Genomic DNA, 12,158 nt, shown 5'->3' with positions numbered 1-12,158 from the left:
TAGTGATAAAGTAATGGCTAATATTGGTGATTATACTCTTAAAAGGATTTTAAATCCTGTTTTGAAGATTGATTGTTGACTTGCCTGTTCCTCTGCCATGAAGTTCCAAACAAAGACCAGAGCTTCAGATTGTCTTGGTTCCCAGTATTGTAGACCTTTTTTTTTTTTATAGTTGACATTCAGTAGTAGTGAAGAAAAAGCGTTCTTTATTTTCTGTAAGTTACACTTAACATTATGAGCTGGTCTTTGAGATAATTTGTTTGGCTGTATAGGGAGGTATAGACTGATACTGGCACAACCAGCTCTTGAGGTGTTTGTTTATAGGAGAGTTCTGGCTATGTGCGTCACTGCTTTCCCCTGTTCAGATTTGTATTGTGTGAAGCAGCCAGTACTTAGTACACTCTGGAGAGAGTACTAAGCAAAACCAAGTTTATCACTGAGTCCCTGTGTCAGCATCCTTCCAAGTGCAGTAAGAGAACAGCATTGCAGCCCGCCTTGAAGGCACATACATTTACACTTTTGGACAAGCAAGGAGGGAATGAATTTCAGAATCCCAACACTCTTAACCGATACCTCGTTAATCTCAGATGAGTTTTATTGTTATTAAGCCTGGAATAGGAATGGGTATGTGTTCATGGATATGCTACTACCAGAGTGGTATATCCTACTACTCTGCCTGCAGTCACGTACTGTGGAGGCAGAGAGAGAAAGAGAGAGAGAGATTCATTAGAGCATTTACGTTTCTCATGATCTTAACAAGTGCAGATTGATAACAGTTTTCTAGTACTCTGAAATATATTCTGTTACCTGAAAATGAGAGGTAGGCTTGAAGAGTCAAGGTAAAAACCTCATTAATACAGAGTTAACACTGTAGCATCTCATGTCTCTCAATTTCAAGTGTTACAAAACTTAAATTTCTGAAAAAACTTGCATTGAAGCATTCAGCTACATACTTGCATGCTTTTACTTCTGAGGTATTGGAGCTGGAAACAGCCAGTGGGAATTACCTGATGCTGAATGCAAGCCCCTTAGTATCAAATAGTAGCTCTGAGACCTGTGAAGGAGATTATCTCTATATTCTTCCCACGGAGCGCCTGGATATGCCAGAGTTGCCTCTTGTAAGCTGTGTTTGAATCTGCAGGGGTGCGGAAACATGATGTGGGCTTAGACAAGAGCTTAAATCTTTCTTCCCAGCTCTTGTTTGGGGCTGCATGGAGGCTTGCAGCTCTTGGAAATGTACCTTGCTCCTGTTGGTTGTCACCCTCTGCCTTCTCTCTTCTGACCCACGTTCTGTGAAGTGATAGTAAGGTGGTTCAGGTACCTAGAATCTCCTCCCCCAGATTACACTAGGAGAGGTTGCGTGAGAGATGAGCCTCCTTTGAAGCAACAGAGCCTCACCGCATACTGATTGGACCCATGTTCTCCTACCCCCAAAACCACTTATTTCCTTCCTCTTCTATTTCTTGTTTCCCTGTTTGGGTGTCACCTGTTCTTCTGATGCTTGTTACAAAACCTTGTCTTTTGTCTGAGCCCTTCATCTTCATTGTGCATTTAACCTGCCGGTATTCTCCTACTGTTCTCTGCTCCTCAGACTGCTCTCCTGGTGAGCACCCACCTATATAATTTACTTTATTCAACAGTGAAAAAGCAAAGTCTCTTCAGAGTTGTTCTACTGACTAATGAAAAATGAGCTTTAATTTTTTGAGGGAAGTAAACACCAGTGTCTTCATGAGACTCACCAAATGTTGAGGCAATTAAAGGAGAAGGTAGAGCACTTGGTTGGCCTTCACCATTGCAGCAGAACTGGTCATCTGCTGTGTCTTCAGATGGTGCTGAGGTTGGAGGCTTATGTGGTGCTTGTTGCAGACAACTGTGGTATCAGTTTATTATATTTCTGGGGGTCATTGTATGAGCTTAGTGTTGTGTTCTGTGTTTCTACTGTTGTGATATACATACGCTGTCAAGTTAAGTTTTGTTGGGCTGTTTTGTAATTCTCTGTCCACAAAAGCTAGTGAGACCATGCCAGCTGTATTGTCAGTGGCCAGTGATTAAAAACCAGTTGTTTTCCTTTCTGTTCCAGGCCATTGATGAGCCTCCCTATCTCACAGTGGGCACTGATGTGAGTGCGAAGTATAGAGGAGCCTTCTGTGAAGCCAAGATCAAGACAGCAAAAAGACTTGTCAAAGTCAAGGTATGTGGTTTTCCTGCAAACACTTTTTTGGGGAAAAAAAGGTCATCAGTGTTCAAAATGGCACAGTGTGAAACTTCTTTATAGTCTCAAGCCAGCTAAGAGGCTGTGTCGTTTCCTTGGAGGCTGGCAGTGCAGTCTTTGAAATAACAGTAAGCTTATTTTTGTTGGGAGAGGAGGGGTTCCCCCCACCCCCACTCAATTAAATATGTTCTGTTTCTTTCGCTGCTTTCTCATCTGCTTGCATCCAGTATTTGTGGCCTTCAATGCTATAGGCTGACCTTAAAGTAATTGATCAAAATATGACAAATGTAGGCTTATGGATGGGAGAACGTTGTCAGAAAATAGCTAAAACTTCTTAAAGTGGGTTTAACATGGTTGCTTTTACTTCAGGAGGACAGGTCACTGCCATTTAGCAGTGGCAACTAGATAATGCTTCAGGAATAAGATGAAACCCTGCTGTCTTCCAACAAAGACTTGGCGTATTGAGTCCTACAAAATAGCAAGCAGGGGATCTCACCTAATCTTTATGATGACTAGTTAATGACTGAATGAATCAATATAAGCCACATGCAGCACAAATAAAAATTGTGGAGAGGGAATACAACAGATACATTTTAACATCCCTTGGAAATCTAAAGTATTATTTCTAGAAATAGAGAACAACGTTTGGGCTTGGTTTTATTACATAGTAAGTCTACGCTGCAAAATGGCCTTACATTTCTGTTTGGATATTGTTGCCCTAAAAGCTTCTAATCTGGGAGCAGGTACTATTTTTCTGCCCTGCCTATTAACCTCATACAGAAATATAACAGAGCGAAGATCAAAAACACTTACGAAACATAAATTAGATTGTTGCTCTGCCACAGAGTTATAGTCGCAGAATATTTTTCTTAGATCTACTGTAAGTGAAAACGTGTGAGTTGTGAGTGGTGATAACCTGTTATAGAAGAGCCTCCATTATAAACTGTCATGCATTGCTGGAATCTGCCCTCATGCTATGACCGATTTTTGCCTATAGTATGTACAAGGGAGAGAGCAGGCTATCTGCAAAAGCCCTGGTGAGAAGGACTATTGTCACTTATTTGATAATAATGTTAACTATAACAAGATGATGTTAGTCTTAAATCTGACATCTTTAAAAAGCCTTTAGAGCAAATTAGTGGTCTTTTCATTTCATTAGTCATAACTCTTAACAGCATCAGCTGGTCTGTGCTTTACAGCTCCATTGAGTTTAAGCGACTAAGTATTGGTATTTAAGCTGTTAAGTATCAGTATTTAAGTACAGGAAATGTGTTCTGCCTACATCAGTGAAATCTTAACTCCTTTCAGCTCTTTAGAGGGCATTCACCCCACCTTCTTAGGTGGCCACTTGCACTTACTCATTTTCTTACAGATTTATTACTTGCAGTTTGGGCACTGCAATGTTTTGCACAAAGATCTTGAAATGAAATGGAATAGAATTTTTACTGTAAGTTGTTTGTGGGGGCTGTACCTAAAGCCCTGTGAATTCAAGTTTGTGCATGTGTGTCTTCGCTGTTACTGAATACCTTAGGGCGGTTAAGCCCCAGTACTGTTGTTGCTTTGTAGAGTAATGTGGTTTGTGGTTGAGTGTTTTTTGTGTGTAAGTGCAGTAACAATATCTGTTTACATTTGCTTTCCTCCACCAGGAACATATATTCCCTAAACTTAACAGTGACCTCTTGATTTTCTCTAAAAATCTTTTCAGCTCTTTCTGGCACATTCAGACTTTCCCCAGTATTAACTCTAACCAAGGTTCTTATTATCAGGTGTACTTTGTCTGGAATTCTGGTAGTTTTATCTGCTGCATTTATTTTCCACTTGTTTAACAGTTTTGGCTGACCCCAATATATTTTCTGTCCTAGTCTCCTAGAACTAGAGGAAAAGGAAAGTCAGTTAACTTCATAACATCAGTTTTAGTTTGAAGCTTTCATTTAAGTTTTAGAAATTTTTTTGCATATGGTATATGTTATCTTCAGGCAAGTAAAATACATTTAATTATGTCTCCTTTTACCTGCTTTCTTCTTCTGTTGAATTCTGCATCCTAGAATATTTTGAGGGATACCTTCATAATAACTTTTCAGTCACCAGTATAATTTAATAATTTTATTCAATTTAACGCAGGTGCTATGTATTTATCATTTCAGTATCAATAGGTACTGTATTTCAAAGTTTAGCAGTCTGGCAGGTTCTGTACATGGTACAGAATTCTACATTAACAATGTAACTGCATTACACACCTTGTCATGGAAAGCAGTAAAACTTAAGATTTGCCTGGATTTGTGAGAAGTGTTGAAGGCATCCAAATTTGACTGAAGGGCAAGACCTTCGGTGTTAGAAGAGTGGTAGTGCACTCCATCTTCATAGGATCTGTTACAGCTTTTCTTAGAGAGCTCTTTAAGCCAGTTTATTTTGACAAGTGTCTCCTAAAACAATTAGCACCATCATCCACACCCACTTGTGTTTGGGCACTCTTCACAGAAGTTTCAGAAGAAACTCTTTTCTGTGTGGGGCTTTATTAAACAGAAACTAGTGAAGCATCTGCCGTGTAGAGCCGACCAGGACTGTCTTTTCAGGACCGTGAGGAAACGGGAAATTCCAGCTGAATCTAAACAGGTTGATATATGTGCTGAATGTCTTAATCTTTTGCCTGAGACAGAAAGGAACCACACTGACAAATACAATGGGAATTAAAACCCACACTAACAAATACTGACATCACTTTTCCGGAAAGGCCGGTGGTGTCACACTGAGTTTGAAGTTTGAGTATTTCTGTTAATAACCAGTATTTTTTTGAGTACATATGAATATTTCAAGAAGCAAAAACTGTTGCTATAAAAAATCTTCTCCCCAAAAGAGTCAAAGCCCCAAGGCGTCTTTAAAAGAAAAACCATTCTGGAACACACAATAGCAATTTGCTTTGTTTACCTTTCATCATAGTACATTGTGGTTGGCTCATGGTTTTAGATTTTGGCTCATGGTTTTTGCTGTAAAATACATATAAGATAATTACAAAAAGTAAATAAAAAGAGATGTCTACATCAGAGTTGATTTACTGGATGTATCATATGAGCCAATAGTGACCACAGGTCTCAGATTACTTTACATCTGAATTGAACTTTTGATAGTCCCCAAAAAGAGAGGAATAAATACCTGTATCTGTCAGGCTGAAGTTCTGAAGGGTAATCTTTGCTCACTTAATTCCTAGCATGAATCCTTTGTCTGGCTTTCAGGTTATGAAGTAGGATTTTTGTCTGATGGACAGAAAGCGTTTGCCATCAGTAGATGGGATGATGCAGCTCTAAAAAGCACATACTTTCACACCAATATGTATTGCTGTGGTTCTAACAGAAGATGGACAGGATGACTATTTCCTGAAGTAGCACCTGGAAGGCAGTAAAGCATTTTAGTGCATTTGTTTTTTAGTCAGCCACTCAAGGTGGGCTCTCCGTAGTCCTGGTTGTAGGTGCTGTTCTCAGCTGTTTGCTCCTGTCAAGGTTTACAAAACTCCTTAAACTCCTCCTCCTGAGGAGGCTAAGTAGGAGAATTGGTGTTAGAGAATGCTGCTGTTCTGAAGGAAATTTTGCTATTGCTGTGTGCTATGGAGAAACTCAGCAACAGTGAGAACATAACCTTGGGTACACTTGTAAACCAGGTCCTCAGATTTAAGGTAGGATTGCTGTAGTTGAGAGTTACTATTACATGGCTGAATCTCCTGTTACATTCTTATTGGTGTGAGTACTGAATAAAACATCATATACTTAGACCAAGCGAGTGTGTTCTGGTGAACATTAGAACGTCATTTGTGTGTGTGAATAAAATGTACATACATACATAAAATGGAAAGCCAGAGTTTTCTCAGTTTCCCTGAATTTTAAAACCACAGTGGAAATAAAACTTCAGGTATAATTGATAGGAGGATCCTGTGACTTTCAGTGTGACCACGTTAATTTTGAGTGAAATGAATGGTGAATACCTGTAGCATCTGATACAGATAACTTAATTGTAAGTTTGAATTTCCAGACCATTTTTTTTCTGAGGACAGCGTGTGCAGGATTAAAGACACAGCCAACGACATGGGAAAATAGCTTGGAAATACTTAAGAGATTTACTTATTCCACTTTTGAAGGACTGAAAAATTAGCTGTCCGTACATTTACTTCCAGTTAACTAGCAGCATGTAGGCTAGGCTGGAAGGCTGTTTGGGATGTTCATTTTGTTCAGTTGACAGCAGTGTCCTGTACTACTTTTGTGTGAGTCTTTCAGCCGTGAGCAAGGAAAGTGCACTTTAATCAGCAAAAGCAAAAAAGCTCATGATACAGGCTTAGATACAGATGTTAAAACTGTTTGATTTCAGACCACTGAAATATAAATGTTGCTTAAATATTATTTATGCTCAGAGCTCTTGAAACTTTCTCCTTTCTTGGTGTAGTGCTAGAGCAGTACAATTTAAATCATTAAGAGAACTGCAGAGATTGCTTTGAGCCATTAAACATTGTTGGTTAACTGTTGTTTGTCACTCCTGTAGAGGTAATGGCTCTATTCTGAAAGAAAAAATATTTTAGAAGTTTTGATGACGAAGAAATTGTCCCCTTGTATTTCTAAAATGTATGAATGAAACCGTTTTCAGCAAGTGGAATGATTATGGTGACTAACTGTAAAATGAGAGTAAGAGAAGGGCTGTTGACATCTGCATGTGCTTATGTTGTTCAATTGTATCAAGTGATTGTCAGTTGAATTATATTTTTTAGGTAACTTTTAGACATGATTCTTCGACAGTGGAAGTGCAAGATGACCACATAAAGGGTCCCCTAAAGGTAATAAATTTGGTTTATATTTTGCTAGCACTTTGAAAAACATTCTTTTTTAGTATTTGGCATAAATGTGTATATGCAGTATGGAGTGAAAGTGGGAGGTTCAATTTATTACACAGGCCAGATAGGATCACGAATCATAAAAGGTAATGCTGCAAAGCTAGAGTTAGTACGCTCTTCATGTTAACTTTTTCCTTTGTAGTTAAAGGGGATGCAGCATACAGGCTGATGCAAGCCACTTTGTTCTTTTTGGCCTTAAAGCTAAAGAGTTTGGCTGGCTCTGATTTTTAGTCACTGTTGCTTTGGAAAACTCAGCTGGAGTATTTGATGGGCAAGCTCTTATACAAGAGAATGACATCACTCAAATTGGTTCTTGTTCCCCACCTGCTGGCAAGAAATAATCAGCTCAGTTAGTTGGCTTATTTTAGAGGAATGAAAGAAAGAAGTTTTGAGGGATACAAATATGTTCAAATGAAACTGGAAAAGTATGATATATTTCACATAGAAATAGGTTAGACATTAAGTCCGTCTGCTAAATACAGAAGTGTTAACTTCACTGTTTTAGAAGCTCTCCAGTGCTAAGTGGCTTTTGTATTTTAGGTGGGAACTGTTGTGGAAGTGAAGAATCCGGATGGAACATACCAGGAAGCAGTTATCAACAAACTAACAGATGCAAGCTGGTACACTGTAGGTAAGCGAAATAGTTACGTATCTGAATAAAACTCATGATATAAAAATAAGCCTGTGACCTGGACATGTCTTAAGCATGGTGAGAGAGATTTTTTGGAGTGCTTAGGTATTCAAAGTTTGTGTAAAAAAGCCCCAAACCCTAAACTTCTTATTTTAGGTTTTTATAAGAAACTGCACCCCTCACAATGTGAAATTGGGACCCCAAATAAAGACCTAGTGAATTGCTCTATAATTGGCATCTGCTTCTTAGATTTTCAGTATACTACTGTAAAATATTCTGAAGCAAACTTAACTTAAAAAAGGAAGAGAAGTGCTTTTAAAACACAAGTTGCAATACTTATTTTTTCCCTACTCTCAGACTTAGGCCTGATAACAGCTGCTGTAAAAACAGACAGCTTGTTTTTTAAAAAAGTCTTTTCCTGTTCATTTTCCCTATTTTCTGATGTGACATTTTAGACTGTAGATCGTGTATCCACATGCCCACAAGCAAATACAGCTTTTTTCTTTTTCTTTAAATAATTTTTTAAAGACTTTATATACATGGGTTTACTCTTTGGTGCTATGTACCAGTAGATCAACCTGTCTTGGGAAAAACTGGTCAACTGTTGAATTATAACATATATTCCATCTATGCACTGGTAGTCTTAAAGGTACTACAGGAAATGTATTGATTCTTGAGAAACTACATATTCCTCTTCTTGGCAGATAGCTGGGACCTGGGAAAATGAAGCCCAGGTCTTTCAAGAACCTTAGCAAGACTTAGTTGTTTTGAGATATTAAGGGTTGTTACTGATGAAGTGATGTTGAACAACTAGGGACAGTTTTCCCTAGTCATAGTCTTTTTAGAAAGGAATAGAGCTGTAAGTTTAGGTAAGACCTTCCAGATAAGCGTTGCAGAAGATTTATCTGTTTTCTTGTTGGAGAAGAATGTATGAGTAAAGGAGAGAACAGGTTAGGATAGGGTGAAACATGAGGTACAAAGACAAGAATTAACGTTATAGATAGTGTTTCGGTAATTAACACAGAAGTGGATCAGACAGCTTTTAAGAACAAAATAGTATAGCTGGTGTTAGAACTATGTTGTATGTATATGTTTATACTTCTGAGAAAGTGTGAGGTTAGCAGTTCAGCGAGAAGAGTAAGTCTATGCAGATAAAATTTTGAAGGTAGGTGTCACAGAGTTGCAGTCTGTAAATCAAAATAGATGTCTGTCAAAAATCCTGAACCTGAGGAACAGGAAGAGGAGATGTAAGAGTTGAGACCGAAAACTGTATTTTGTAGATAAAAGTAGACAAAAGCATGTTGACCTTGCAGAATCAGTAAAAGTAGCACAGCTGCTGGCTATGTAGTGCACTTTGAGAGAGAAATGACTCTAGCAGTGGATGATCAGAATAATCTTTGTCGGGAGAGTGAGAGGAATGAGACTGAAATTATCTTTACAGACAGCGATGACTTTGCAGATCTGAGTGAAAGTCCTACTTCAAGGGATAGTTTCCATTTACCAGATTTCAGAATTAGCACACATTTTGATCAGCAGAGTTATCTGATGTTGTCCTAGCATTTGTTGAGAAGTATCTCATTACTTGCATTGTTAATGATTTTGTGAATAAAATTAATATGATTTGGTCAAAAACTTTATGAAGGGACAGATAGATCTGAAGTAGTACCCTTCCAGAAGTGGTTACCTAAGACTATTTGTGCCCCTGCAGTGGCAGCAGCATGTAGAATTTAGAGGAATAACCATTTTGGGGCTACTTGGGAACTCCTTTAACACTAAAGGATGGGCAAGGTTGCTTTAAGAGCATACCTGTCTGTCTCCTATTCAGTCAACATCTTATGGACATACGTTGTACGTAAGTTTGTTTACATGTCTTTTTTGTGCTACTACTTTCCTACCAAAGGAAGATGGGAACTAAATTAAATAAAAAAACCCAACTGGTACAGCTTTTTAAAATCAATGTAGCACAGTTATATAAATACATGAAGTGTCCTTAGTTTATTTGCCTGTCCTATAAAAAAATTCCTCAAAAAGCTCAAGGTATTCCAGTCCTGGTAACTAGATACTGTTTCGTCATTCGTATTAATGTGTCTTTAGAAAGTTTAAGTGATATTCTTAACATTTAACTCTGTGTTTACTACGAGGAAAAAAAAAATCATAGGATTGTTTGTGGTACTAAAAATGCAGAATTGTACATATTCAATAGAAAGTTTAAGTGATATTCTTAACATTTAACTCTGTGTTTACTACGAGGAAAAAAAAAATCATAGGTACTAAAAATGCAGAATTGTGCATATTCAAAAGTAGTCTTATCCCCTTCTGCACTTTTTTTGACATTGCATTGCTTTTTCTCAGAATCAAAAGTGGGTTTATTTGCTTTAAGTTCCTTCTTTTTGCCTTTACCTTGCCATTATGAAATAGGTGTTTTTAAATGCATTACACTCTTGTATGTCTGCTCAGTAGATTGTTTTGAGGATGTTCATTATATTAGAATGTCATATCCGTTACAGCCATATGTGCTATGCTGACCACACAAGTCTTTCAGGGAGGTGAAGCTTTTCCTTTGAACGTATTCATGTTACGGAACAAGATTAAGAATCCTTCTGGTAGGGAAGAGGCTACAAGCAGATTACCACATAGGATGCATAATGTGGCTACCTACCTAGCTCTGAATAGGTTTACCTCTGTTGTAGTCAGCTTATCCCTTGAAGTGGATAGATTATTTTTTTTTTAAATCTCTCATTACGTAACGAGACTGTTATGTTAATTAACACAAACCGAATTAGGAACCTGCTGTCTTTTACTTCACTTAACCAGGGGAGGGCTTAATTATGCATTGACCATTTGAGATACAGCTCCACATCTATGTGTTTTCTTCTGCATTTCTTGCCCTTGATACTTTTCAACAAATTTTGAAGTGACAGATGTGCATCTATAACTGATATTTTATCACTAAACAGTACTCAACAGTTACTGTAGTATAAAACACAGACTGGGGAATGTTAGTCACAAGGGGAAGTTTGTTCATCAACAGTACTGAATTTTATATAGGGATGAAAAATTCTCAGAACTAGGTAAAAGTTACTTTCAGATCAAATAAACACTAGTCAAGAATTTTGATGTGCCTGGTCACTTTTTGTATATTTCTGTTTAAATTGAAGGTAGAGTATAGCACCCAGTATGTGAAAGCCAGATGTGGCTGAAAATTAATCTCTCTAATCCTGCCAGGCGTTTTTTGCCGGTTGACAGCCATTCTCCTAATGCTGTTATTTTGACTCTTGTTTGTGAAAGTGTTTACAAATTTTTAGTTTTCTGCCACATGATTGAATTCCAGTGAGAGTAGCAGAATCAGGCTTGGCACTACTAGTGATGGGCAGAAGAGAAGATTTGAATGAAGGTGAAAGAGACATGTTAAGAAATTGCTGAAACTTTTAATGTAATATTTTAATCTAATCTTGAGGTTGTTTCCATGCTGACAAAAGCCTTCAAGGTCACTGCAGTGTGAGGACAAAAATATAATTATCATCACTGTTGGGGAGGGGAGAGGAGATCAGTTCTTGTCTCACTGAACAGTGCAAGCATAGCCCGAGAGTTAAAACTTGTCACCAATTTTTCATCCGTTAAGTACCTGCAGAAGATTTGACAAAAGCTTACTTTTTGTATGACCAGTTTATCAGCTTCTGAAGATCCCACCTTGAATGTGCAGTGCGTTTCAGCATTCAAACGGATAAAGTATGTAGCTGAAGCCAGCTGTATTATGAACTTGTTTCCAGTTGGCCTGGTGACAGCAGAGTTAGCAAAAAGTCTGGAAACCAGGAACTCCACAGTTCCCTCACTGCAGCTGGTTTTGATGATTCTCTGTACTTTGATGATTGTCGTCTTCCTTAGTCTGATATCACTGTTGTTTTATAGTGTAGCTGAATGAAGTTGGTAGAGAAAGATGTTGAACTTTCATGTGATGTTGAACTGTAACTTTTGTTTCTCAAAATACCCATTTATGTTTCTCCTTAGTAAGCATAGCTTCCATTTGAGTATTGTAGGAGTTCTGCTTATGTAATGAGGTTCTGTAAAAACTGAAAATGCTTGAGGAATAGCTTTTCAGTTCCAACTCGCTTTGATTTTTAATTTTGTGTCCCGATCCATGAATTGTCTGCTCAACTACTGATTACTGAAGATTCCATTTAACATATGCAAGCATGGTGTAGCTCTGGTGAGACAGCAGCTTATGTATTTGGTCGATCTGTGGAAATGCGTTACTGGATATGCAGCAGTATCCAGGTGCAGCTTTGCTTTAAGGACCAGCTACAGGAATATATATCTCCACCTTTCTGACACCTAAATCAATCACTTCCTGATATCCTGATTTAAAAAAAAATACTAATTTTTTTTTCTTGCCTCACTTCTTACCTGGTGACAGTATTTGATGATGGTGATGAGAAGACTCTTAG

The 12,158-nt window shown here is 38.0% G+C and overlaps 1 protein-coding gene across 1 annotated transcript in view; it reads left to right on the top strand.

Annotated features, from left to right (window-relative positions):
- Positions 1-938: 938 nt before the first annotated feature.
- Positions 939-12,158, top strand: part of LOC104161347 (AT-rich interactive domain-containing protein 4B-like) — a gene marked incomplete at both ends in the record, with an annotated part of 49,275 nt that continues 38,055 nt past the window's right edge. Inside the window, 5 exons of the mRNA XM_009699743.1 lie at positions 939-1,118; positions 2,081-2,191; positions 6,960-7,025; positions 7,623-7,713; positions 12,128-12,158. The exon at positions 12,128-12,158 is cut by the window's right edge and continues 73 nt beyond it. Of these exons, the coding sequence (XP_009698045.1) occupies positions 939-1,118; positions 2,081-2,191; positions 6,960-7,025; positions 7,623-7,713; positions 12,128-12,158 (479 nt within the window). The remainder of the gene's footprint in view (positions 1,119-2,080; positions 2,192-6,959; positions 7,026-7,622; positions 7,714-12,127) is intronic.

The sequence above is a fragment of the Cariama cristata genome, unplaced genomic scaffold, assembly GCF_000690535.1.
Source record: "Cariama cristata isolate BGI_N322 unplaced genomic scaffold, ASM69053v1 scaffold33574, whole genome shotgun sequence".
NCBI lineage: Eukaryota > Metazoa > Chordata > Aves > Cariamiformes > Cariamidae > Cariama > Cariama cristata.
The sequence above is the reverse complement of the archived record's forward strand: the minus strand, read 5'-3'. Positions and strand labels throughout refer to the sequence as shown.